The sequence below is a fragment of the Haemaphysalis longicornis genome, unplaced genomic scaffold (genome assembly GCF_048455015.1).
Source record: "Haemaphysalis longicornis isolate Haplotype H1 unplaced genomic scaffold, Haemaphysalis longicornis Haplotype H1 scaffold_2, whole genome shotgun sequence".
NCBI classification, from domain to species: Eukaryota; Metazoa; Arthropoda; class Arachnida; order Ixodida; family Ixodidae; genus Haemaphysalis; species Haemaphysalis longicornis.
In genome coordinates this window covers 177,846,745-177,874,047 of record NW_027526295.1, presented here as the reverse complement: position 1 = coordinate 177,874,047, position 27,303 = coordinate 177,846,745, and the positions used below count along the sequence as shown (strand labels likewise).

At 46.5% G+C, this 27,303-nt stretch overlaps 1 protein-coding gene across 2 annotated transcripts in view; it reads left to right on the top strand.

Annotated features, from left to right (window-relative positions):
- The window catches only part of Clc-a (chloride channel protein 2), a 132,238-nt gene that overhangs the window by 91,129 nt on the left and 13,806 nt on the right, over positions 1 to 27,303 (top strand). Inside the window, exons 4-16 of one of the 2 annotated variants that reach the window (XM_077698745.1) lie at positions 9,216 to 9,347; positions 10,294 to 10,422; positions 11,540 to 11,673; positions 13,583 to 13,660; positions 14,120 to 14,198; positions 20,351 to 20,476; positions 21,145 to 21,162; positions 23,943 to 24,027; positions 24,159 to 24,260; positions 25,143 to 25,227; positions 25,325 to 25,655; positions 26,555 to 26,652; positions 26,820 to 26,935. In XM_077698745.1, the coding sequence (XP_077554871.1) occupies positions 9,216 to 9,347; positions 10,294 to 10,422; positions 11,540 to 11,673; positions 13,583 to 13,660; positions 14,120 to 14,198; positions 20,351 to 20,476; positions 21,145 to 21,162; positions 23,943 to 24,027; positions 24,159 to 24,260; positions 25,143 to 25,227; positions 25,325 to 25,655; positions 26,555 to 26,652; positions 26,820 to 26,935 (1,513 nt within the window). The remainder of the gene's footprint in view (positions 1 to 9,215; positions 9,348 to 10,293; positions 10,423 to 11,539; positions 11,674 to 13,582; positions 13,661 to 14,119; positions 14,199 to 20,350; positions 20,477 to 21,144; positions 21,163 to 23,942; positions 24,028 to 24,158; positions 24,261 to 25,142; positions 25,228 to 25,324; positions 25,656 to 26,554; positions 26,653 to 26,819; positions 26,936 to 27,303) is intronic. The other variant, XM_077698746.1, reaches the window with a different exon arrangement.

Below are 27,303 nucleotides of genomic sequence, written 5' to 3'. Positions count from 1 at the left end.
AAAAAAAATTGAACCTTCGCTTTCCGGGTATTTGAGCGTGCTCTCCAATATTGGGGTCTATTTTACAATTTGTGATTACTTGAAGCAACAAGAATACATTGATGTATATACGAAATCCTAGATGAAAATCAATTACTGGAAACACGTTCCAACTTACACCAAACGAGTTCCTTAATCGCTACACCGTGTTTAGCAGAGGGAAAAAGACCATCTGTAATTATTTGAAGCAACAAAATACATCTGCAAAAAAGAATAAGAAAAAAAAAAGCACAGTGGAATCTCCCGTAAATCTCCGTGTGAACGAAGTGAAATGCCCCGTTGGTCGTGGCACTTGCGCCTTTGAATTGCAGCAGGGTTACATTTAACATCACTGAATTGTTTTGAAGCTCCTTCGTAGATATCCGCGATGTCAGGGTATGGTTTCCCGCAGTGGGAAGGGATTCGGCTAGTCTGTTCTTTCTTTTTTTGTCTCTATAGCCCGCGTACTTAGTCGATGCTTTATCACTGTCATAATTTCACACTGCAAAAAATGTAAAAAAGAAAAGCAGTTTTCGCTGGCAAACGGGCTGCTTTAGTGCGACGATACGTATACGCAATCTCAGGCAAATGAAATGCTAAGCCGCAGACGGTTCAGGCGCCAGCGCGCTTGGAAGCACGCAAGGCCGAGCCGCAGACGAATGCATTATGGTGGCAGGCACGGTTTTATTCTCGCACCCCCCCCCCCCCCCCCCCCCCTCCTACTTGTTCGCACCTTGCAGAGGTGACGGGCCCGCGAGATTTGCTATGGAAGCGACCTTTATCGGCTGCGAAGTGGCATGCGGATTGGCTCGCACTGCCTAGGTCATCCCTGCATGCCTCCTTTCACTTTGGAGATGCAGAGCTAGGGCTCCAGGGTATTAATAAAACGCCTTGGCATCGGGAAGGCTACAAAGCCACTAAATGAGCTAGTGCGCCTCGGGGTAGGGCGTCTTGGCGGCGCACGTTGTGGCCACTTTTACGCCACGAAACCGTCATGTTCAGGGATGAGAGTTCACCTTGTCGCATCCTTTCTTGCGGTACTTCGCGTGCAGGAATTGTGTTCTTGATATTGGCGGAAACGCCGCTGCAGAAAGGACACGAAAAAAGAAAGGTCACGTGGCCTGAAGTGCTGCAGGTTTGGCATTGTTCGGAGGTTTGTGGACGCGTCTCGGTCGCTATAGTTGACTACTGCAAACGGTTTGCAGTTCAACTCCGGCGATGCATAGGAAGACATCGCGAAGGCACAGTGCGCAAGCTCACTTTTCCATTACAGCGGGTTACGCCTCAGCCGGCTGTAGCTGAAAAGGGCTGAACGAACGTTGTAGACCGACGTAGCCGGCTTAGACTTCAGAGTGGTTATGTAGCGGTTATCTATTTTTTTCCGGTCAAGGCAGTGGAAGACCGGAAGTACGAAAAGCCGTGTTAGAGACAAGGCTGTTGCACACTGTAAGAAAACTGCACGAAAATTGGCAAAAGTTATGAAAACGCGCAACCTACAGCCTTTCATTAAACAATTAAGTAGCGATTGGTGAAAATGTACCTTATCTCTTAAGCTAGCGAAAATGAACCCAAACTGACCCTACTTCAGCTCAGCTGCAGCTCTTCGTCTCGCCTAAAGGGACATCAAAGTGATTTTTCCGAACGCTATTTAAGTTCGTGGTAGACATTTCGATTCGCGTAATGTATCACTTGACTGCTCAATGGAAGCGGCCGGATTTTTAAAGCGAGCGATTTTTATGACTACGCGAAAGGAAAATCCGGCGGTCTCGTGTACGCAGAAAACTTTTCCGGCGCAACCCCACGTGCACGCACAAAAAAAAAAACAAACGGGTTTCCAAGTAATTGGGAGTAAGGGGAGATAGAGATTGGATGGGTTTACACAGCAGAGTGGGCGCTGAGAGAGCTACTGCGGGACTCACGGCGCGAGAGACTACGGCGGGCGGGGGCGGAACGGGTGGTGCGGGCGGAGCATCGTCAACGTGGCAGCGGCAAACACCGGCCGCACGTTACAGCTTCGCTGGTTAACCATCTGTGTATGGAGGGCATGGGCGAATTTTAAGAGAACACATCAGACACATAGCGGCCGCCTCGAGCTATCCACAGTGGCGTCACGCAAGTGTGAAACATAAATTTATGTGGGATGCACGCGTTCGGAGCCTTGTGTACTGCGCCCCCCGTATTTTACGAAAAAGCTTCCGCGTCGAACCAGTGCAGCAGGTCGAACTGGGAAAAGAAAAATTGAAGAAACGCGTGAAATTTTAAATTTAACTGTAGCGGTTAGGTTGTCACTAAATTTATACAAGGTGAACGCTGAAAGCATGCTGTACGCGGTGCTCACGTCTCGGTTCGCGAGGCTTGCAGTGATACTGCCAGAGAAGTCCGAAGATTAATTATTTTTTTTAAGGGGGGGGGGGGGGGGGGGGGCTGCGTCTTTAACCGTGCACGGATACGACTAAAGCGGTTTGAATATTGAAGTTGGCGCCTTCCATGTGACCCCAAATTGCGTAAAAAATAGAAAGAAAGGAAAAGCGGGTAACAAGTGCGAAGCTGCAAGAGGAGTGGAGTGCAAACGGATCAAGAGGCGAAGGTGAGGGAGAGCGGACGGGCTTTTACATTACGTCTGCTGCCGCCCGTGAATGAGTGACCGTGTAACAAGCTTTTAACGCCGCATGCAACGGCCATTAGGCAGTTACGACGAACAAAGGCGCGCCCCCGCGCGCAGACCCCCAACCGCTCCGGGCCGCCGCGAGCTCGTATCAAGTGGAACGCGCGGCGTTCAGGTGTGACGACGCTGCGCAGCTTCGCGGTTGTCTCCGCCACCGGCGTTGCGGCGGCGGCAACACCGGTAGCATCCGGTCGCGTCTGCTCGGTATACTGCTCCAAATATATGTGGGCGCTCGCTCGGGGTCGCGCAGTCGACCAAGCGTGGCACTCCGTGCGCGTCTGACTGCCGCGCCGACGAGCGAGACCGGTGGTGGAGCACGCTTGCCCGCTCACCCGTCTGCAGTTCTCGTCTGCCCGCGATGTTTGACGCCCTGATGCAGTAGCTTCGGCGCTTCAAACCTGAATTTGAACACTGCGTTGATGGTGTGTGGGAATGGTTTTTTGAACACGCCGTGCTCGTGAAGGTTTGTGACGGTGTACCTTCGGTTCGGCAATAAAAATGGCGCTTAATATAGCTGAGGCTTCGAGTATCAAGCTCGGGTACGTCGTGTTTCGCTATATACACACACAAAAAAACGTCTGTTGTAAATTTGCTTTGCATTGCAATGTCGTGGTCTTATTTGAAAACTTCTTGAGAGAGAGAGAGAGAGAGAGAGAGAGAGAGAGAGAGAGAGAGAGAGAGAGAGAGAGAGAGAGAAAGTGAAAAACGCGATATTGCGACCTTGGTGCATATTGCCGTTGGCAGAGGACGATTGTGGAACGTAGGTATTTTGCACCATGGTTCGTACGAGGGGGGGCCTGCCCTCTGCGTGTATTAACACGTATGACCTAATTCAGATTTGGGGTTCAGCGCGTCTATAGATCATAGAAGAGGTTAGGGAGCGCCGAATTGATCTGCAAAGCGCGAGATCTCTTAGCGTCCTCAAAGCGACATGCACGTGGTCTTTTTTAATGCGTAAGCATTCCTTGGCGAGTACGCCGCCAAAATATGTCCGTAACGCGAAAAGTGTAAGGTATTTTATCCGCACAAAGATGCCTATTTAGCTAATTTAAGGCATTTCATAGTTTTAATCGGGTAAAATGTTGATGATTGGAATCATTACAATTGATAAAAACACGTAAACAAGACATTAAAATTGATAAGAAAAAAAAAAAAACGTTCTCTCCAGGCTGCCGTGAAAGGTTTCTTCCCCGCATTACGGATGTGTGTGCAGAGAAGCCTGCTGTGGGGCTGCTGGGTATGAAAAATAAGAATGACTTTGGGTGACATAATAATAATAATAATAATAATAATAATAATAATAATAATAATAATATACGACCGTTGTGGAAACAAAGTGGTGACGTCACCTGCGCTGTGTTAAGGTTGTAAAAAAGGAAGAAATAAGGAATGCGAAAAAAATTACAAGCCTTCAGTTTGGCAATCCACCTTCACTGAGTGAGGTTGGATGACAAGCAAAACTGTATAAGTAAAATACACATCGCACACGTATTTATTTTTCTCGCCATTTGGCAGTTGTAGTGACTATCGCTTTTTGATTACTTGACTAAGAGTTTTATCCAAGCAGACAAGCCTGTTCGTTTCCTTCCTGTCGATGGACAGCAAACGGGAATTCTATAATGTCTACACTTCATTCTGAACTAATACTGACAACTAAATGAACTAGGCGTAATGATATAGTCGTCTTAGCGGCTAATTGTCATATAATCGTTTTTGGATAAAAGGATGGTTACAGCCGTTTCCTTCAGAGCATTTCCGCTAAAGTTGACTTTGCCGCAAGGCGTTTTTGCACGCGCAGAACAAAAGTGCACTGAGTCTTAGCCATGAAAAGTTTCGCTTTAAAATAACAGTGTAGAGGCGTCTTGAACTGCATGGTTGGATGGTACACAAAACTGCTCTGTGTAGCCCCGCCGCACAGGGAGGGACATTAGGTCAGAGTATCTCCGACTCAAAATCGGACCACTTCATTGCGTTAGTTTAATAGCACTAGTTAAAAAAAATTACGCCCACCTCCCCTCGCGGGAACCCTGGTGTGATGCGACGCTGAAGGGGGTTCCATTGTGCGTTTCCGTTGGGCCGATTACTCGAATTGCGTGAGCAATCGTCGGGTAATGAGAGAGAGAGAGAGAGAGAGAGAGAGAGAGAGAGAGAGAGAGAGAGAGAGAGAGAGAGAGAGAGAGAGAGAGAGAGAGAGAGAGAGAGAGAGAGAGTGTAGCGCGGACGACCGTCGACTGAGAGACCGGCCGGAGCGCGGCACTCAGCGCGCCCGAAGGAGAGGAGAACGCGGAGAGAGAGGGCGCTGCACATGCGCACAGCGCGCTTGCGCCGCCCACCGGCGGAGGGAGAGCGCACCGCACTGCGCGCGCCACAGATGTTGGGGGAGAGGGAGCGCTATCACGGCGAGAGGAGAGGGGGTGAGCGGAGGAGAGACGCAGCTGTGCGGACGCGGACGCGGACGCCGACGACGACGGACGCAGGACAGGGCCGCCGGCAAGAGATGCTCCTCTCAGCGTCGCATCTAAAATGTTTTCTCGACACGTTCTTGAGATTCCCGTCGACGCTAGCGAAAGCAACTACTTGGCACTAGAAGTCGGGGCGTGTGCCTCGCTCGAGCCCAAGTCTTGAGCTCGCTCCTTCTGGGAGGAAAACGAACATACCGTTGTGGGGTATGACGGCGAGGTTACCATCGAAATCATAAGCCATTTGAAGCAGGGCACGGTCCCCTGAAGCTTCCTACATATAAGAAGAAGGATCGAAGGAGCCAAGGCTCTCTGATGACGCCTCCTTCCTCAAAAAGAGGCTGCACTGGGGGCTGACTGCACTGACCATAACCAGAAACTGACCAGAAGAGGCTGCACTGACCAGAAAAATATAAGAAACCCTCCCCGTATACAGCTTGGCTGTCAGAAGGTATCTGCTGCGGCAGGCATATGATGGGGTGCCGTTATGTGCTGGGCATATTGTGGCTTTCGCATTGCTTCTAGGGACGACGGGAACAGATACGGCGTGGGGCATTGCAGGGTTCTAGCGCCTGGTCCTTCTATTCAGAGAATGTCCGTGGTAGGAGTGCGCGGCCAGCGGCGTGAGCCGCCTCGTTCCCCTCCGTTCCCAGAGGTCCTGACGCTGGGAGTCTCTCCGAGCGGTTGAATAGTCCTTAAATTGCTGAGTAGATCTGCAGCCCTGAAGGAGATTCCGGCAGGCGCTTTGGGAGTCAGTGATAAGGGGTATGCCGTGCCTGCATCTGCTGCTATAGCTGACTCTGCAGCTTGCTGAGTTTAAAAGGTTAAGGCGGCCCTGTCCTGCGTCCGTCGTCGTCGGCGTCCGCGTCCGCACAGCTGCGTCTCTCCTCCGCTCACCCCCTCTCCTCTCGCCGTGATAGCGCGCCCTCTCCCCCAACATCTGTGGCGCGCGCAAGACACTTCGGCATGCGCTACGGTGATTTTTTTTTTTTAAACCCTTGAAGGTCGCCGCTTCATGTCTCGCAAGGGGCTCGGTTCTATCCAAGCGCACCTTACGCGTTCATTCTGGGACACTGTCGTGCGCGCGCCACCGCTGCCGTGGCCGTGCCAAACAGGCAGCGCCTTGACTCCGAAGCCACAATGGCCGGAACGGAGGCGCAACAACACACAATCCCGGCGTGCGCTTTCGCCGCGGTGACAGGATGCGCATTCCTGCCTGCATGGGGCATTGTTTCGGCGCTGCTCGCGACCTGCAAGCGAATGTCGCCACGCGAGAAACAGACGCCCTGTTCCGGCCGCTGAGCGAACGCAACTGTATTGTTCGCGTCCTGAAGTAGTTACCGCGCTAACCTTGATGCGTTTTAAGCGCAAACACTCAAGTACACCTGCGTGCACGTAAGCACGACGGCCCTGATAGGCTCCGCACTGAGCAAATCAATTGGAACCGGGAGAATGCAAGAGCCATGCCCGACGGCTGCTGGTATTCCACATCATCATCATCAGCAACAGCACCACCACAACCACCACCGAGAACAGTGTTGACGTAGTGTTAATCACTACTTTCCACTCCAATAAGGGGATAAACACATGTCCCGGGTCAGCCGAAATATACAAACCAGGGGGATTCAGCACGCTCGCCCGCACACGAAAATGGCAATGAGAAAAGGCTCTAGAGCCTTTATACTAAGGTGTCCGACCCCTAATTTTTCCCCAAGAAAGTGTCTTCCTAGCAATGCATTGTGGTAAGTAGTGAAGCCGACCTTGAAGGAGCGGGTGCAGAGTGCTCGAGTGACACGCGTGGTCTTATAGAGGATTTAATAAAACACGCTTGGGCTATCATACATTGACATCAGACTTCTTATATTTCCCCATATGATAATGTCTTCCCGGCAATGCATTTGTGTGCAGTAGTTGTGCCGACTCTAGGGGGCCTCATTTTATAGCGCTCTATAGCGTTGCATTGGGTTTTATCAAGGTGTTTAAGTTTGATTCATTAAAAAGTCGGCTTTGTCCCGATAACGATGATACCAATTTTACCGCAAACTTCACACACATTGTGGATACATTAAAAAATAGGCGAGGCAGGGCGACTCCCCAGTCTTTTTCTGTGAATTTCTCCATGACATCACAGAATGTTGTCTGCACGACTAGCGGCTGTTGACTTAAGCCACCATCAAGAAACATGACTGGTTAATTGCAGTGGGTCGCCTCTTTTCCATTTGATCGTGTCCACTTGAACGCTAGCGTGCAGTTAACACACTCATAATGACGCTTTTAGTACTGGCCCATATTAAGTCACTCCTACCCTTGCTACTTTGCTGTAGCAAGAAAAATTTGAAAGTATTTGCTGCCTTTTTATTTTGGTTGAAAGACGTCTTTTTGGGCTGGAATGGAGCTGAGTGAGATATTGAAAGTATAGTTCTTTCAAATTTAACTAAGTTGTATTTTGCTTTCAGGGCTCCTTTAACATAGGGCCGCTCCATATTTTCATATAGGACCTCTATATTGTCCTTCAAGAAATTTTTTCTCTGCGAAGCATTTGTGTATAGTAGTGAAACCGACTTCAAACGTGTTCAGCGTATAGGGCTTTACAGGAAAACATGAGGTCTTATGGAAGTACTCGATAAAATATCCTAGGGCCAGGGCCTTTCAACTTTGGTATCATACTGCATAAGTAGCGCCTTTGCGCCTAGGAAAATGGCAATTTCTGCTTTTTTTCTTTTTATATAAAGCCCCTAGTTGGGCTGACAGATTGGAATACCCAACCAGCACCACAGTACAAAAGGTGAATAAAACAGGTTACAAGTAGGGTCCTGTGCTTTTCGGGTAAGGCCCGATAATGCACAATTTTTCACCCCCAAATGACATTCATTGGATCAATCCCGGTTTATTCCCAAAAATTTCCAATAAACACGAACTTTCAGGCTCACAAACAGGGATGGTAGCAATTCCTTTTACACATTAAAAAAAATCACTGCACAGGTAATAAATTGGAGTGATCCAAAATCGTCACCACAAGGTCATAAGTCCTTTTACCTCATTCACGACATTTGAAAACCTGCATTCAATATATAGATGCAGCGATGAAATTTTTTGAACACAAGTAAAGCTAGGAAAACCTATATGAAATGCTGCATGGCCACTATTCTTAACTGCAGTCATATCGGCCAGATCTACCTGCAGTTAAGCAGCCCATTGTGCAAGTTACATGCATGACGTCACAGTTAAGCGCAAGAACGCTGCCACCCTTTTTTCTGTTTTTCTCGATATGTACCTTGAGATAACTTGTTTGACTGAAGTTTCCGTTAAAACGGGCATGAGTATTGTTTTGATGAGGCAACCTCTCAATGGTTGTGAAGTTGTATGTCATCTTTGTGGCCGCTTTACACATTAAAGTGATCGTAGCATTGCTAAAGGATGGAGCTTCCTTGTTTCCAGTTATTTACTGCTCTTTACCTATGTGCATTTTTTAAAATGAAGCTCAGGAGCCAATGTATTGCTATACATTACTTTCATTGGCAAAAATTAATACTGAATTTTAGTAAAAACTAGGCCCTGTTTCTCAATACCAAAAGTAGCACCCAGCTTTTACACCAGGAGGTTATAAAACCTGTAAAGGACAGACCCTAGTTATACTTTTTTTATGTTCTAGCAATGCACTGCAATAATTGTTTATTTGAAAGTGCAGCATTGTTTTACTATCGGTGAGCTGTGAGAACTAAAATGTGTCAGCCAGCCACAGAGTTTGCCAGTCATAGAGCTTTCCCCAATCGTAACGTGTTTTGAATGAGTCTCATACATGACTACCCCGCATTAGCACTACTGTGTGATTGGACTGCAATGTGGGATTGCAATGTGCACTTGTAGCTGCATCATGTTGTGCTATATTACTATATTCTAGCACATAATCATAACCAATGTTTCTCCAAGTCTCATTTGACCAAGTGTTTATCGCTTGCTTCCGAGTTATAAAAAAATGTAGTTTTTTTTAACAATCGTTTGCTCACCACACAAGAGATGTGCTCACTATGTCCTAACTAAATCTCTTTTCTTTCTCTGCTGCCTTCCCACAGACTTTTTGTCCAGCATCTGGAAACATACATTTGCGCGCCTCGGCGAGGACTGGGTCTTCCTCATCCTACTGGGAGTCATCTCGTCGCTCATCAGTTTCTCCATGGACTACGGCATCTCCATGTTCCTCAAAAGTTAGTACACCCACACCCTCCGCCCGCCGGGAGGAGTACATAAGTGGCTGGGAGCAGAATGCTAGCACAGGACCCAAAGCAATACGAAGTGAACATTTGTGCATTACAGTGCTAACAGCATTGTGCATAGCACTAACAACAGATTGTCTCGGTGGCTTCTCTAAGTGGACGTAAAGTTCCTCAACTGAAACTGTTTCATGTTGCTGTGCCTATTTCACTTATGGTTGTAGGCAAGTGCTTTTCTCAAAAACAGGAAGTTGGGATTTAACACTTAGCCGGCACAACGTTACGACGAGTGGTTTTAGTTGATCTGGGGGCCTGCCTCGGTGAGAAACAACAAGGGGTAGAGGGAACATCTGAGTGATTGACGAGCATTGAACTACGTTTATACAGTGTTTACAAGATGTGAGCCACGTGAGTGATTAGCGTCAGCCTATTGGTGTACTCCTCTTGCTCCAGCATTCCCTGTTCGGGATCGCATGACCTCGTACTATTCAGAAACACCTTTTTTTTAAAAGAGAAAAAACTTTTATGGGAAGGGCTATTCACTTGCTCACACCTCACCCTTTGTATTAAAGTTTATCAAATCGAAGGACGGCCATAAGGCATTCGCTTTTGATGGTAATGTCGCTCAATTCGTTTCATTTTAGATGGGATACATTATTTTAATTGCAAAATTCGTATAGCACTAGATCCCAATTTTACCCTTCTTCGCGCGTTTTGGTTTAGTTTTGTGCACAAAAGAAAAGTAATATAAAGTAAAAATATAAAAAAGGGGGCTGACGAGACCATGCATGGCCCCGCATATGTAACCCTATCTCCACTAACATGCTTTTTTCAAGAGGCAGCGAAAGTTCTTGAATTGTTGTGCCCCATTTGCAGCTATGTACTCGGATGGCATGTGTTTGACACTTGCTGCATTTGTCCTTCTCCCCCTTCCTTCCAGCTAGGAGATGGCTGCACAGAGATCTGACGGACAATTTAATATTGAAATACGTTGTATGGGTCTTCTTCCCAGTATTATTAATTCTATTCTCATCTGGATTTGCTCACACCGTAGCGCCGCAAGCAATAGGTAGGTGGATTTGCGCATGGTCTTGCGCATGGTGTCAACTCGCATGCTGTGGGCCACGTTGAATGCTCTTTTGCTGTGGTAGCTGTGGGGGTGACACTTACGACGAGAAACAGTGAAACGGATGCTAAATAAAACTCACCCATTGGAACAATGGTTGGGCTTGTGCCCTTTGAGCAACAAACCATTCTCCAGTTCTTTGATGCATATTGGGACGGGTTTTAAAGTACTATATAGGTGCTGTAATGGTGCACACATGACAACTATTGAAGCTGACAAATAGCCTTGCCTTGTATTACAATGGCTGTGGGAGGTAATGCCACTGCATAAGAGAAAGGATTGCTGGCGTTGACTGGCATTGCGGTGTTCGGGCAGCACTCTGCTGCACATTGTTCCCTATTTCTCGATATAATCGCACCTCAGCTATCTGTACTGAAAATGTGCTCATAAAATTGAAATACAGCTATTTTATTTTTATACCGGTGTTAACAGCTGTGGAAGCAGCAGTGTCGTTTATGGGCTCGGTTTTGTGTTGCATTGTGTGTCAGTTTGTGTTACAGTTCTTTTAATCACAGGAAGTTTTTATTTCGCATCTATGTTCGCATAGTTGGAGCTTGATATTATCCGCAGAACAGAATGTGCTGTGTGCTAACTCTGGGAAGACCTTTCGTTCTAAAGGGGTAAAGTTTTCCTCGATCTAATGGGTAATTATTTTCAGTCATGGGGGGGGGGGCTGAGCCCCTAGTTCGAACGGTCCGAAGCAGTAAATCAATCGGCACAGCAGTCGAAGCTAGTTCTCCATTGCGGCTTTGCTGCCAGATTATTGAATGGGACAGATAGATAGTTGGCCATTTTGCATTATCACCAGATGCGACCCGAACCACTCAGCAGTATGCACCTATAGATTCAAGAGTAGAGTAACTGTTTGACACACACTGGGCACTTCATATTATATGCAATAAATTAGTCAACCGAGGCAATTTTTTTGCACTTGATACTTAAGGAATGACACGATTTTATCGTCAGCCAGTTGCTCCCGCAGTTACGCATTTAAGGAGCCGAAAAACATGCCTAGCCTCACGCATGCATGCATTCTGCGCGCTCCTCGCTCTTCTCACAGGTTCGGGAATACCCGAGATGAAGACGATCCTGCGGGGAGTCGTACTTAAGGAGTACCTTACATTCAGGGCCCTGGTGGCCAAGGTCATCGGCCTCACCTGTACCCTCGGCAGCGGACTGCCACTGGGGAAAGAGGTGAGACCACCACTCCACGCTTCTCAATGGGTCACGTGGAGCTGTCGGCTCTTGGGTGTTCTTCCTTGGCTGCAGACAGTATGGGCCAACAGCTGTCTGCAGAAGTGCATACAACAGGCCTTCTTCTCTTCCTCGTTTACTATAACCTCTTTGTAGGGCTGCTACTAAATGTCAAGCTTGCTGCGTAATGCCAATGTGCAGACTGCACTTTCCAGGTCAAATCGTATGATTTGCCTCACAATAGGCCTGATTTTCCCCTCGTTTGACCACAATAGTTCGGGCACGTTGTGGTGAAGTAGGCACACGGCTATGTTTAATACTGCACCCACATTCCCACTTCTGTCTTTATGAATCTGAGTGAATAATGGCAAGTTAGCTTTTTTTGAACTGACAAGGCCACTGTGGGTGCTAGTTGCACTGTGTTTTAAATAACAAACGTGCTGTTTCATTGTAGTATTTCCAGTTATTCATTTTATTTTGTAAATATGCACACTGTTTTGGTACTCGTCTTCCCCTAAACAAAAATTGTACGGATGTTTCATATCATGCACGCGGGCCATGGTGGAAGCTTTGTCGCAGTACCTAGGTTGTGTCTTTTTGCAGTCTTGTTTAACTCATTCCAAACACTCGCTGCAATGTGCCCCTGACCAATGTTGGGCGCTTGATCTACAGCTGGGTGCCCACATGTCAGTGGCGTGGCCTTGAATCTGCAGTCTTCAGTATGTGGGCTTCACCTGAGAGGTCAGGGAAAGTGGTGTAGCTGTGGTTTTAATGCGTAGCATTCTTTGCCGAGTACCCCCACAGCCAGGACCGTGTAACACCCTGCATTCCCACAAAAATGGAGATATCGCGGAAGTTCCACCTGTAATCGCTATAATAGCGTAAATGGAGGTAACTGGTCACAAAATTTTGAAAAACTAAAATATAAGAAAAATACAAAAAAATTAGGGAAAATGGCAAAACATGTAACAACACCCTGCATTTCCACAATAATGCAGATTTTGCGAAAGTTCCAAATGTAACCGTTATAATGGCGTAAATGGAGATAGTTGGTCAAACAAAATTTTGAAAAACTAAAAAATAAGACAAATATTTAAAAATTTCGGAAAATGGCAAAACGTATAACGCACGCTATTTCTTATGTTATACCTAATAGGCCCATGTACCGCGCTCCTCCATACGTTCCCTAATGTGCGGCCCTCCTCTCTACCTTCAGGCACCCTTCTCCTCTGGCGCTTGTCTCTCTCTATCAGCTTGATGGGCTCCAACTCAATCTTGTCGATTTCACAGACAAGGCACTCACGCATAAAAAGTGCAGATGTTTACGTATGCACAGGCTAGGTAGACAAATTTTGCCATCTGGTTTGTTTTGAGCACCAGATACGCTTGGGTATTCTGTGTGAAAAAAAACAAGCTTCGTAGGCTGGCTTTCTTGCAGCGAGGTAGATGCTACCATAGGCAGGGAACAGTGTTTGTGGGTTAGGCACTGCATTACCAACAGTGAATTGCATCAGATGTGATGTCACTGTGGACATCCCTCCTAGGGAATACATCATCGTCATCATCATCACCACCATCATCATCTGTCTATTTAGGTCCACTGCAGGATGAAGGCCTCTCCTATGGACCCTCCATTGTGTTAATGGCCTTTCCTTTCGTCTAGTCCCGTCTCTTGCTGTCCATTTTGTTGCCCTTGTGGTCCACCTGTTGTCAGTTCATCATACTACGTGGCCAGCCCAAGTTCATTTCTTTTTCTCCCGTAATTTTTAACTTAATGGAAGACATTACTTCCAGTAATACCTCAGTGCTATTAAATTACATCGGAGATTGCCGGAAGAGCTCTTATACATCCTTTTTTGGTTTTATTTTCCTCAGTACATGCGCATGTTGCATTGTTCCTTCTTTACAGGGGCCATTTGTGCATATATCAAGCATGATCGCCACGGTTCTCAGTCGCATCGTGGCCTCCTTTAAGGGCATTTACGAGGTGAGGGAATTTATGAGTTCATTTGCTGCCGCCTCTTTTATTTCCTGTGCACAGGCAATGCGACGGATTGAGGAAGAGTTTGATTGTCTATTTTGTGTATTTTTTTATATTTAAATGATCGATTGGTCTGTCCGTCTGCCTGTCTCTCCCTGTCGAGTGAGTGAGTGAGTGAGTGAGTGAGTGAGTGAGTGGGTGAGTCAGTGAGTGAGTGAGTGAGTGGGTGGGCAGGTGGGTGGGTGAGGCTAAGCTTGGCTAACTAGCGGTGGGGTTTTGGTTCAATATTTGTTGGTTTGTTTGAAAAAAAATTAGTTTCATTTTCCGCACTTGAGCTTAGTTTCATTTTGTTTGGGCGCTGTTCAGATTGCTTTTACGTACTAAGTTTTTCTCTTTTGTTCCGCCCCTTGTCCTTTTTGTTCATCTGCATGCCGTGTTCCTGCACTGCACCATGTCTTCCGATAGAACGAGTCTCGGACGAGCGAAATGCTCGCCGCTGCCTGCGCCGTGGGCGTCGCCTGCACCTTTGCTGCTCCGCTGGGCGGTACGATGCGATTGTTCTTTGTTTCGTGTTTTTCATTCGAGTTAAGCAGAAAGAAAACGCCCTTCTAAAAACCCTGCAGGAACGCTGCGGCTACTCCATTGACAAACTCTAGTCTGCCCTTGTTTACACCCTGCTCGGTGCTCGTTTCCACCTCGGTTTTTGTTTTGGTGCCATCCGGAATTTGCTATTTCACCTTTATATGCGGAGCATATGCCTTCGAAGACCCTTCAGGCATTTTTACCTCAGTTTTTTTTTTGTGTGTCGATTTTGTGGGGTAGATTTTTGTAGCTATTAGTAGTATATCTAATTAATCATTAGTTGCTCTTGCAGTATAATGAACTAACTGCATGAATTCAACGACAACTCATTGTTCAATGGGGAGTGTGTCATGAATTCATGCACCTTTTCTGTATGAAATTGTGCCTGGCGCTGTCGTTGTGCAGCATTAATTTTCCCGCCTACAATTTGGGAACAGTGAGGGCATCAGTAGGGGCTAGTTGGTGCGACATAGCTGAAGTGGAAAGTGCTTAAACCAGAAATACAACAGCACAGGATGAAGCGCAGCTAACAACTTGTTTATTTACACACATTGAACATATGTATATTCATTATATAGATATATTGAACATATTGAACATATATATTGCTTCAGTGAAAGGCTCAGGGAGCATAAATTGATAAATGTGCCCAGCAATATAGCAACGCATGGTAGCAGATCTGAATGCATGCAAGATTATAAGAAAACGTCAGTTCTCCTGAGGTCAAGTGACAAGAGACAGCACGGGATTTGGGATGCCTGCAGCATGGTGCCTGGAAAATAAGGAGACTATGTCAGCACACCATCAATCACCTTATTGAAAAGAGAGATATACTTCCTATCACAATAAAAACTGAGCATGCATTTCACGTAACCCATGCCCGGTGGTCATCACTAAAGGCTGGATTTTTAGGCATTTGAGAAACACATTCTTGGTGCCAAAAATACGCAAGCAAAACAACGTTTTAGGCCTCCAACGTCGTAAATATGGGCACCATAAATTTTTAAATTAATGCAAATAATTTCACATAAGATGTGCGCAACCTCCATCTACGGCATGAAAACCAAAAATGTTATTGTTTATGATGGCACAAAGGTGCCAACAATTGAACGTAGCCGTTCAATTGTCCCATAAAAATGCTGGACTAATGACAATCAATGGGCTTAATTCAACAAGCACACTGCTCACATTCATGTTCATTTGCCACTGTCGCTTGCTCGAGCATCGCATCTAGGGAAACAGATGAAAAAGAATACTTGAAAGCTGGGAATACTGATTAAAAAAGCGCTACTTTATGTTTGCCTGATGCAACTAAGTGACAATGCAACGAAACGAAACACAAATAATAAATGCAAGAAAGACAAGAATTATTAACAAATTAACACTTTCTTACATGAGGGCTGGTAGGTACAACTGTAGCGGTTTTCTCATACACAATGATATTATCTGAATTGTACAGGCAAGACGTCCCAATACTGACAAATGAACTTCCACACATTTGAAGAGAATTTTTCCTGCTCGGTTGGCAGAACACAACCTCTTTGTTTCTTCTGTGGCAGAGTGAGTGAAGTGTCCACTGCCGAATCACATCATACTTTTGGGTGTCTTTCTTTTCAGCGTGGGTGAGAAGGACAGAGCGGATAGCCAGACCACTAAAAGTCCAGAAGGGAGGGATATATGAAAGCTTTGTATGCCTCCTATTGCCAGGTCGAATTGCATAGAGCCAATTTGTCCCCTTGTGGTGAACGGTTCGCCAACTATTTGCGCCATGTTAGGGCAGCAGCATATTCTGGCTAGTGCGTCTCATTTCACTGCTGCTAGCAGTCGTTTATCAGGAGTTGGTTTACCGAGAAGACTAGATTGAACCCCATAGAGTTCAGAACATTCACTGTTGCTTGGCAACTTGAATAATGATCTCAAACTGCCCTTAAAGCAAAACTTGAGTCTAAATAGTGGTCATATAGGTGCCAGTTTTGAAATTGTGCACTTATAAGCATTTAGGCACAAATACCAAATAGGCATTTATAGGCACTTCAAAAACACCATGAAAGCACTTCTTAATCTCTGATTCATATTCAATTATCAAAGTGGGGTGGCAGGAGCACCAGGATTAAAATAGGCACTTCCCTAAAATATGGTCTCTGGTTACCACACCCAACCTAATCCAACCCAACCTAACCTAACCTAACCTAACTTAAAGACATTTTTTTTTCTTTCAAACAAGCATCATATGTTCAATGTGTGTTAACTCTTTCGTTACCGCGAGAAATTGACCAATTTTGAGGGGTCTGACAAAACATTTTTCTGTGCTATACATACTGGTTAGGCACACATTGCAGTGACATAAAATGCAGATTATTCCACGCGCTTTCCAACGACACCAGTTTTAATAATGTTTTCATAAATAATGATTGCAAAAAAAATGATCAAATTCAAAATTTTTAGTCCAGGCGTCGAAGAAAATAAAAAATAGGAAGTTGTGTATAATATACCACCACTAGTAGAAAAAATTTAGAATATACATTTTGTAGGTAAACATTTCAAAAACCCGTCCTAGAAAAAAAATTGCGTTGCGCGGTACAATTTGTCAGATATAAAAGAAAATGTTAGCACGCGTGGTGCCCGTGCCTTGCGGTGAAGCCCAACCTCTATTTCAAATATTGCTATTTTGGATGGTTCTTTAGAAGAAATCTGGTGGTTTGACATCACTAAAGACCCCAATTAGCCTTCATGTGATTTATAAACACTTTGTCAATGATTATGACCAACACAATATTGAAGGCAAGCAAGCTATGCGAAAAAATCCGCTTGGAGTTGAAAACCAAACTCTGTGGTGGATGCGTGTTGACGTTCTGATCATCGCTTATCAGTCAGAACTTTAATTTGCGGTTTATTATCATGTTCTGACTTGCTCTGGTAGCCCTGCTAGCAGGAATAAGGTACAATGCGCTAGAATCGTGCCCAGGAAGCTTTCACCAAGCCGCCGTCGTGCTATGAAGAGAGTTCAGCATTGCAAGTCTACTACGTTGCAGCGCCACCTAACAATTTCGAAGAGAAACAATTACAAGGCTGTTGGAGACTTTGTCAGAGCAGACAGCTCTACTAAGAAACGACACTAGACTTCTGGAAATACCCTCGGACAAAACCGAAACTGGCCGGTGAGCAGCTGGCGCTGTTCAAGGCCGATTGGTAGTGTTCTCCTCGTCTGAACTGATATCCGCCGACTCGGTGTTATCTTTTGACTTTCACCTGAAGCTGTAATCACAGAAGTAAGGCGTGGGTTAAGTGGAAGCACGAGCGGCACGCCTGTTTCGAGGCACACTAGTGGGCAACGGAGGCGCCATGGCAAATGAGCTTGTAGTTGGGTAACTGCGTAGTAGCGCCAAATATGAATTTCGCAACGCAAAAACGAAACCGAAACTGTTGGAAACTGGCTGAAAATGCCAGGCACACTTGCTAGACATGCGAGGGACCATCAGAAATAAGATTTGGCAGAATAAAGCTATCCTTTCTCCGAACCAAAGATCACTAGTGAATAGCTGGTGTCATTTTCAAGTAATTATCACCTCTCAACGCTGTCGGATTACAAAGCTGACAACATTATTTGGTACTTGACTTGCCAGAAGCCTTTTGACAAAAAAAAATTATGGTAATGTAGTCTAACCACGAGTGGCATGTGTTTTTGTCAAGTGCAGCGGCCACGCCCCCTTCCTCAAAAACACACGCACCTCCCCTCGCAAGAAACGCTGTTAGAAATCTTAATGTCGCCTGAGCGGGAAAATTTTAACTGATTCTAAAAGGGCAGTGCCTAGACAAACCACTGGCCGCATTAGGTGTACGAGAAACGACTACAACATGTCGAAATAGGCAATATAAATCATCGATCACCGGTGATCGATTTGAATAGGCGTGGTAACAAAAGAGTTAAAGGAGCCATGAAGAGAAAACACAAGTTTGGTTCATTCGAAAGATTGCCTCGTTAGAACCATAACGACACCACTTATAATGCAAACTTCGCTCAAATAAGCTACATAATTAGGAAAAAAGGAAATGACCATGCGACCCACCAGCTCATTTTCCGCAACAGAACCTATGATGTCACTTGGGAATGCTCTGCGATTGGCGGAGGCCGACAAAAACAAACGCATGTTAGGCAGGGCTTACAGTTTGCATAGCGAGCTAAATGCCCGTGAAACATACTGCACATTCTTTTTATGACAAAGAACGGTGGAGTAAACGGTTGAAGTTCCGAACGAACACGCAAGCGTGTGCGCCAATGCGTACGAAACTACCGCCTGGCCGAGCTCGACATCTCGCCGTCGCGCAGACGAATTTTCGGGTTCGAGGCGCTCTGACCTTGGGGGAAAAATGCCGTAAACACCGCGCATTGACGCTCGTATATTTCTGGTCGAAGCAGAGAGCTCGCGCGAACGGCTTTCCATACACGACACCGGCCAACTGGCATAAGCGATACTGCTACTAAGTTGAACTATTATTAACCGTAATAAAAATACGGCACATACGTACCAGTCTGTATTCGTCCGTCGCGACGGGGCTGATGAGGCAGCGGTGCCGACGGCAGGGCGTTCGTCTGTTGTGGCTATCGCGGAATGGTCGCTTTCCCGTCCACCGCGTATCCCACAACTCTTGCCGCTCGTGCACTTAGAAGCATTTAGCGTTCAAGTGGTGTGAGGTTGTTAAATGCAAGCCCGAGCTCATCGGCGAGAGTTTTGTTCTCCGGATCAGGCGATTACATGACTACGGGTTGCGGGTGCACTAGGTTTTACTAGTATTTTTAAAATGGCCGCCGTCTCGGTCGACTCCCGCGTGTGGGTGCTATATGGAGTCGACATACTAAGTATCTGTTTCATGGACCGGCTTGTATGACGCCATTGTTCACGTGACGAAATCTGCAATTTTAGTGGGAGATTTAAAATTTTGGCTTAAATTGCCTTATTTCTCAGTGAATAAAGCATCATTTGCTTCCGGGAAAGCGCTTGGGGTACTATGAAACACCTAATCTTTCGAATAAAACAAACTTTTGTTTTCTCTTCATGGCTCCTTTAATAAACCAGTTGGTAGTGTACTCAGTCCGGTATCGTTGTATTTCTGGTCCCTGTTCCCACTGTTCAACGTGCTTTCCACTCCAGCTGAACAGAGAGGGGGAGAAATGCGGATGTGTACTGTGCGTCTTACTTTTATAGGACTATTGGCATATTCGCCAGAGCATATTCGCCAGAGCCAGAGCCAGACCCGCCGCGGTGGCTCAGTGGCTAAGGCGTTGCGCTGCTGAGCACGAGGTCGCGGGTTCGATTCCCGGCCGCGGCGGCCGCTTTTCTGATGGAGGCGAAAAGCAAAAACGCCCATGTGTACGAGATTTCGGCGCACGATAAAGATCCCCAGGTGGTCAAAATTAATCCGGAGCCCTCCACTACGGCGCGCCTCATCGCCTGCGCTGCGTCGGCGCGTTAAACCCCACAATCAATCAACTTCTCTGTTCGTCACATCGGCAGGGTACAATAGCTGCATAGTGGCCCCTATAGTGGGCGGAGAAAGGGGGTGGCATGCACTGTAGTCTTGTTAGTGTTACTTTGTGGGTCAGTTTGAGGGGGGTGGAGGGAGGTATTTCGAAATGGGTGCTTGTGACTGCAAGAAAAGCCTGCACTTTCATGGTGTGTAGTTTTGTGCATGACACCAATTTGCTCAGAATGGCTCATCGCATTGATTCACATGTGCTTTTTGCTTGACCTTCTGGTCAGTGAACTATCCGGCTCACATAACTACACTCCATTGGCACGGACTTTGTTCCTATCGGTGCTTGGCTGTTTTGCGAAAATTTGTCAGCACGTATACTTCTGTTGCAGCAGCTCATTCCATAAACATTTCTGGGGCAGAAATATTCCACATACGCATGCACGGAGCACAGAGATGGTGAAACAGTGCGTAAACTTAACTCCTTGCAGGGGCCGCTATCAGCATGAACCGAACTGTGTTCTGGCTTTCAGTTGTTATTGAGATTCACGCGTAAAGCATTCTGAGGCGGCACATGTAATGAAAGCATTGTCCTAACCCCTCTTCCTATTCCCTTTCATCTCTACTGGCCGTGCCCCGCAGGAGTCCTGTTCAGCATCGAGGTAACATCGGTGTTCTTCGCGGTGCGCAACTACTGGCGGGGCTTCTTCGCCGCTGCGTGCGGTGCCCTCGTTTGGCAGCTGCTGGGAGTCTGGCTCAAGGAGCAAGGTACGCCTTATTCTCTCTCACCCCTCATTTCTTACATGGTGTTCGATTTTCAAGGTTTAGCTTGCCCAGAGCTGCTGGAACGGGTATGTCTGCCCTATGGCGAGGTTTACGGAATGATTTTTGCCTGCTGGGGTACTCAAACTGTGTTGAAATTCATTTATTTTTGGGGCTTCAAATGCAGGAGCATAATTTTAGTTTGTCCGAGCTCTCGGAGAGGTGTAGCGTCAGGTTCAATTCAACCCAAAATTCAAACACACACTTCCGGGCATGCTCATTGATGTGCACGCTGCCCCTTTGCCAAGTGCAAGTAGCCATAACGATGATGCAGTGCTCCACGTGGCTGGCAACTTGTGGCAAATCTCGTTCGCAAATTGTAGTGCACAAACACTGCTTGCACGCGACAGATGCACTTCTGTTACCAAGCTTGCACCATTGGACTTGCAGAATCAAGAGCACAGCAGGAGTTTCATCAGGGCTGCTGCCACACCGCAAACTTCATGCATTGCATGTTAATGGCTTCGATCATTCACAAAACCAGTGGATGACCTCAAGTGCAGTTCTTTGTAGCCACATTGCTGCTTCTGTGTCGTACTTCAAGGATTTACTTTCGCTAGCGCCACCGCTGATGAGAAGCGTAATTTCAAGTGCTTTTTTCTTTCTATTTCTAGGCCGCCGCACAGGTGGAGGTAGGTACGAGGTGCTTGCTTTTGACAGTTTTTCGTTTTCGTTGTGCATGGCTGCGTTCAAGTAAGCACATGACTCATCATGCCTGCCGGTCTGTTAGAACTTCCTAATAATGAACCCTGGGAAGGCTCACCAACAAACATGCAGATTTTCGGGAGGTGTAGCTCATGTTCTAGTATTTTTGCATTTAGTATTTAGTAAAAATAGTCAATACAAGCAGTAAAAGTATGTAGAAAAAAATGTGTAAAGATCAGTACAGTAGTTGCGTAAAGAAAGTACCGTAATGTTGATTTGATTGATTGTAGGGTTTAACGTGCCGACGCAACACAGGCGATGAGGTGCCCCGTAGTGGAGGGCTCTGGATTAATTTTGACCACCTTGGGATTTTTAACGTGCGCTGAAATCACGTACACACGGGCCTTTTCACTTTACGGTAATATATCAACCTTTGCGCTGAGGAGAAAAATATTTTTGGTGAATTTTTAGCTGTGCACTCCATTTTGTTACAATCAGCAGACCTTTGAGATAAAATTTAGTTGCACATCAGTTTCTGTGTTTTGTAATGTGGGCATATCTTATGTGAGCTGCACAAGACCATAGAAATATGCTAGACTTTGACATTATTTTTTGATTAAGGGTAATGTTCATTCATTATTCCTAATACTTCCTTAGCAGGCAACTGAAAACTTGCCATGTTTACCAGTAAATCCTGTAAATTTTCACAGCTTGTGCGGCCACTTGAATTCTGGAACGCGAGCGGGTTTCTTTAAACATTATCATTTGACTCCTTAATACAAGTACCCTAACAAATGTCCGCACGATCATTATTACATGTGTGAAGTTAGCTCCAAGACAACTGATGCGTTGCCCAGAGCAAGGCCAAATCACCTTTGGCATAAAAAACTGGTTTAATGCCAACTGTCGTAGTGCTCATAGTTGAAAGATGGGCAGGGCATAGATGGGCAAGGCAAGTCGTAGGCAGGGCAAGTCATAGTTGAAAGATGGACAGGGCGGTGGGGCTCTTCAGCAAGACACCATGTCTTGGCATCAGAGTGCTCGCCATGCAATGAAACCGGCGAGATGGAGTCTCGAATGTTGTGAGGAGTGCGAGCATAAAACATGAAGAATGGATTGTAGCCTGTGGTCTCAAGTGTTACCCTGTTGTATGCATACGGGATAGAAAAAACAGCAGCTCCTCCTTATGCTTTACATCAGAATCATTGTGTGTATATGGCGAGCATGTTGGTGAGCATTCTATATGCACATCCAGTCAAGCAATTAGGGTGAAACAACTCTTCAGACACACCTGTGATGGACTGGTGACCACAGTCACAGATGATTTATTGCGTACCGCCATGTCAAAGAACATGAACGGGGCAGCTTCAGCTGCTGGGGTAGCTGGGGCAGCCGCGGTTTTCACATGATGCAAAAGATGGTCAATGCACACTATGACCCATAGATTATCGTTGAAACAGTGCAGAAAGGGACGCCGAGGAGGTTGATGCGCCCTTGTTCAAAAAAAGAAACGGCGGTGCGATCTGGATGGGAAGTTCGTATGGATGGGGCGTGCATAGGATGCTTGTATCACTGGCACTATTGGCACCGGGTCGCATATAGTGCACAATGTCGTGCATCCGAGGCCAGAAGAAGTGCTACTACATGTGGTGTAACGTTCTCACTGAGCCCAACTGACCGGTAGCAGCATCATCACGCATCGTGCGAAGCATGTCCAGGCTCAAATGTGCTGCTACTACAAGAAGAAAATGTGTGCTACACAGCACGTCTTCCAAAGATGTCTGAAGAGGAGAATGAAGCGGCAGGAGTTATTGAAGTCTCAGGAATCTGCACAGTGGTCGAGGCTGTGATCGTTTCACTGCTCAATGCAAAAGGTGTCAGTGTCGCGAAACATGAAGCAAATAGCTGCCAAGTAACGGTCAAAGTTGTCAGCATCTATTTTGGGTTCAGAGACAAGAAACAAGACAGGCAGTCAGCATCTGCATGATGGCGGACACTTCTGTTAGCTACGAGGAAGCCGCATTTCTGGAGACTTGCGTAAGGACCAGTAGGCTGGATGGCCAGGGGCAAGATGACCAGCAAGATCACAAAGCCCAGTGAACCATCACAGAGCGTGGTGGTTGGTAATCATGGTAAAGGGGCGCCCATATGTGTAAGAGTGAAACTTCTGAACAGCAAAAATAACTGCAAAGCACTACACTCATAGTGGTATTGTAGAGGTAAAAATTGGTTGTGATCTTTACTGTTCCAAATAATTTTTTTGGAGTACTGGGGAAACATGGACACAGCATGATGTCATGGACTCGCTGTGTTCAAACAGGACTTTGATTTGCTGTGTGTAATACACAAGAGATTGTTTGCTCATTGGAGGTTGTGAGTAGTAGTAGTAGTAGTGCCGCTTTATTCGAAATTGGGTTCAGGGTAGGGGGGTGGCGGAGGCCATGAAAGGTTGCTGCTATTATGTTTTGTGAGGGCATGGTGATTTGTTGCCCGCACTTTCGATTGGTTTGAAGCAAGGCACGTATGAGTAAGTGATTATGGTGATTAGAATGCATAATAACACTTGCATCCACTGTGCTGAATGGTTAACATGCATTTTGAACAATAACTAATTTTCTTCACATTGGCTTGCTAAGCAACCTGGGAAGGTCGTTTTGCTGAAGACCTTTCAGGGCCTCGTTTTTCAATTCACACGTAATTGAAGTATCTGCACTTAACTTCATTCCCCACCCTTCAACCCACCCCTCCCTTTCTTTCTCCCATCCAGACACAATAACGGCAGTATTCCGGACAAACTTCAGAATGGATTTTCCTTTTGATCTCATTGAATTAGTCGTTTACGCTGTGATGGGGTAAGCATTCACTCTCTACTTCCCGCTTATGGCACCCACACGGGCGACAGCCACTGTGTACTCACCTGGGCTGTTTTGTGTCCCCCCCTTTCCCTCTTTCTTGTTCCCATCCCTCCACTGTTGTCCCACAGCGCGGCCTGCGGGGTTCTTGGCGCCACCTTTGTCTACATGCACAAGAGGGTTGTGTTGTTCAACCGAAAACACAAGCGCATGAGCGCGTTTCTGCAAAGGAAGTACGTATGCATTTCAGTACAGAGAAATGTGCCTTTGCTAAGCCCAAAACCCCTTCGGAGTTCTGTTGTTTGGTCATTTTTAGCGGGTTTTCTTCCGTGTTGGAGACCATACTTTTATAATTACGCATCAACTGCTCTGGACTTGCATTATCGAGGTGCGTTTTGTGCGACTTATTTAGCTCTTACACTGACTAATCTTTTCCTAAATTAGCGCATCACATTAGCAGGGCCGTTAGGGGCTGGACGATGTTAGAAACTGACCTGCATTAAAGTAGCTTAAAGGCCAACTGCACTCAAATTTCACCTTTACCAAATTTATTTTTAATGTGTAGTAAGTATACCACCAAATCAGCTGGGACACAAGTGGTAGCCCTGTGAAACACCTCGTTAATCAGTCATAAGCGTTTAAAAATCTCCGCCGCAGACCACGCTGCACTTGCCGGCTGATTGCATAAACAGCTATGATGCGCCTGTGATGCTCCAACCGACGGGGGCTTCTTCCTCTGGCCAGCCGCATAGCTGGAGAACCGGTCGAGTTCTGCTGTGAACGCTTCACCCATTTGCTGCCTCGTGTGCACGTAGAGATTGCGCACAGGCTTGCTCCCGAGCTGCTGATTGTCCGGCTGCTCGTTGGATGGCTGCAACTTCACTTCAATGGCCGTGCTCTTCTTGATTTCGGTTTCAAAATCGCCAATTTTTGCTGATCGCTTGCGGTGTCTACGCGCATATTTCAGCTGTTATATTTTGCACCTTGCTTTCTTTTTAGGCAGACTATACGGAAACGGGGTTTTCAAGAGGGCGAAATTTTGAGTGCAGTTGGCCTTTAAGTGCCATCTACATGCTTACCGGGGGCCTAATTGTTTCTTTTCTTTCCCGTTCCAGTCGGTTTCTCTATCCACTTATCATAACTGTGTTCATATCGTCGGCTACCTTTCCTGAGGGGCTTGGCCAATTTATGGCTGCTGAGGTGAGCTCTCCCTGAATGGTTGGGCGAACGAAGTTGTTTGAGCCCAGCAGTGGGAAGTGGGTAAACTATATCCTGCTGCTCCTCCCGGTTGCCCCAGCTGACGACGCACGAGGCGGTGCACGACCTGTTCTCCAACTTCACGTGGACCTCGAGCGACCTGGGCGTGGACGAGCACATGGTGGTGAACCACTGGGGCTCCACCAAGGGCCGCGTCTTCCTCACCCTGGCCCTGTTCATCTTCATGAACCTCTGGATGACCGCCCTGGCCGCCACCATCCCCGTGCCCCTGGGCCTCTTCATCCCCGTCTTCAAGATGGGCGCCGCCTTCGGCCGCCTCGTCGGCGAGACCATGGCCGTCCTCTTCCCGGAGGGCATCCGCATGGGCGACAACATCAACAAGGTCATCCCGGGCGGCTACGCGGTGGCAGGCACGTTGCACTGTTCTTTTTCTGCCCTGGGACAAGCACTGAAGTGATGCAGTGTTGGCAGTGTAATGTTGTCATTTGTTCATCACAAGTTCGGCAGGGTCTGGGGCTACTATTGAAACTGATCCCTGGCCTGATTTTGCTCTAGGCAAACAAGGTCCTTTTACAGTCACAGCCAACAGCCCTGCCATTTTTCGTGGTCATGATATTTCTTGGGCTGAGTTGAAGGTGCTGTTAAGGAAGTGAGCATGTGCACTGCAATAATAGACGAAACCCCAAAATGTGTCAGCTGGCACGGTGTCTTAGTTTGTGAAAGAAAGCAAGAAAATTTCAGGTGGCCTTTTCAGATGAAGTTTATGAATGTGTGTAACACATTCTTTGTCTGTCACCTGTATGGAATTTGTTATGACATAAAAAAAAATGTTTTTAATGCTAGAATTGTTGTTAAAGCACCCTGTCAAACATATTGGGTGTGTGTGTATGCCTGCAGGTACAAATGTCTAGCATAGCACATTACTGCATGCTGCTAGGTTCTAGTATCAATTCATCGGTGTTTTCTTGTCTTAACCTGTACTCCTTGCCTACTGACCTCAAGTTGGCGAACTGTCTGCTTAATTTCAACTGCCCTCTCTGTGACACCACGAGTCATGGAAGAAATTCACCTCAGTAGTTGCTCAATGACGGCAGCATCATATCACATCTAATAAGAATACAGCAGGGTATTAATAAAGGCCCAATATTTGTAATGCAGCAGAGCAGTTTCTTGTTTCCCTGCTATTTTTAATAGACATGAAATAAATATTGGGACATGACTTATGTACTTGAAAGTTGGCAGATGCTGTCTTGTTAGAAGTCTTTCATTCGTGGCTGCCGCAATCCAATCTTTCCATATGCTCTTGCAGGTGCCGCCGCCATGGCAGGGGCTGCCACACGCACCATATCAACCGCTGTCATTGCGTTTGAAATGACTGGCCAGATGTCACACATTCTGCCTGTCATGGTCAGTGGAATCCCGTTGTGTGGCTGCAATTGATTAAATAATCTAGTTGGATGCTGAGTCTCTCAGGCTGTTATAAAATAGTTTTTTTCTTGCTCTCTGAAATCCAAATGAAGCTTGCTGCTCTAATGCTTCTGCTTTTGCTATGTTTTCTTTTTGCGACATTTCAGATAGCAGTACTGATTGCGAATGCCGTGTCTCAGATGCTCCAACCTTCAGTGTACGACTTAATCATCAAGCTGAAGAAGCTTCCATACCTGCCTCCTATCCTGTCCACATCCTCTGAGTGAGTTTCTTTTACCTGAGTTGGCCTTACTTGTTTGATAAAACACATGTAGGAATAGGCATGGGCACATCATGGGATGGAGAGAAGGAGGTTGTAATAAACACTTTGTTGGGGCAATGTATGCTTGTGCTATGCACATGTTGTGTATAAAGGCTTTGCAGGGTGTAGAGGAACCGTGATCACAAAGTGATGAGTGTATGGTCTTATGTGATGACACCACAAAGCGAGTGAACTGGTTCAATTACATGAAGCCGCATATGTCGCGCGAGAGGAGAATCGTGGCCTCGAGGAGGCATCGGGTTGGGATTGAGCAGTTTTCATTGCATTCTTGGCGAACCCTGCTTATGCTCGTGGAGGTTTCCTCCTCC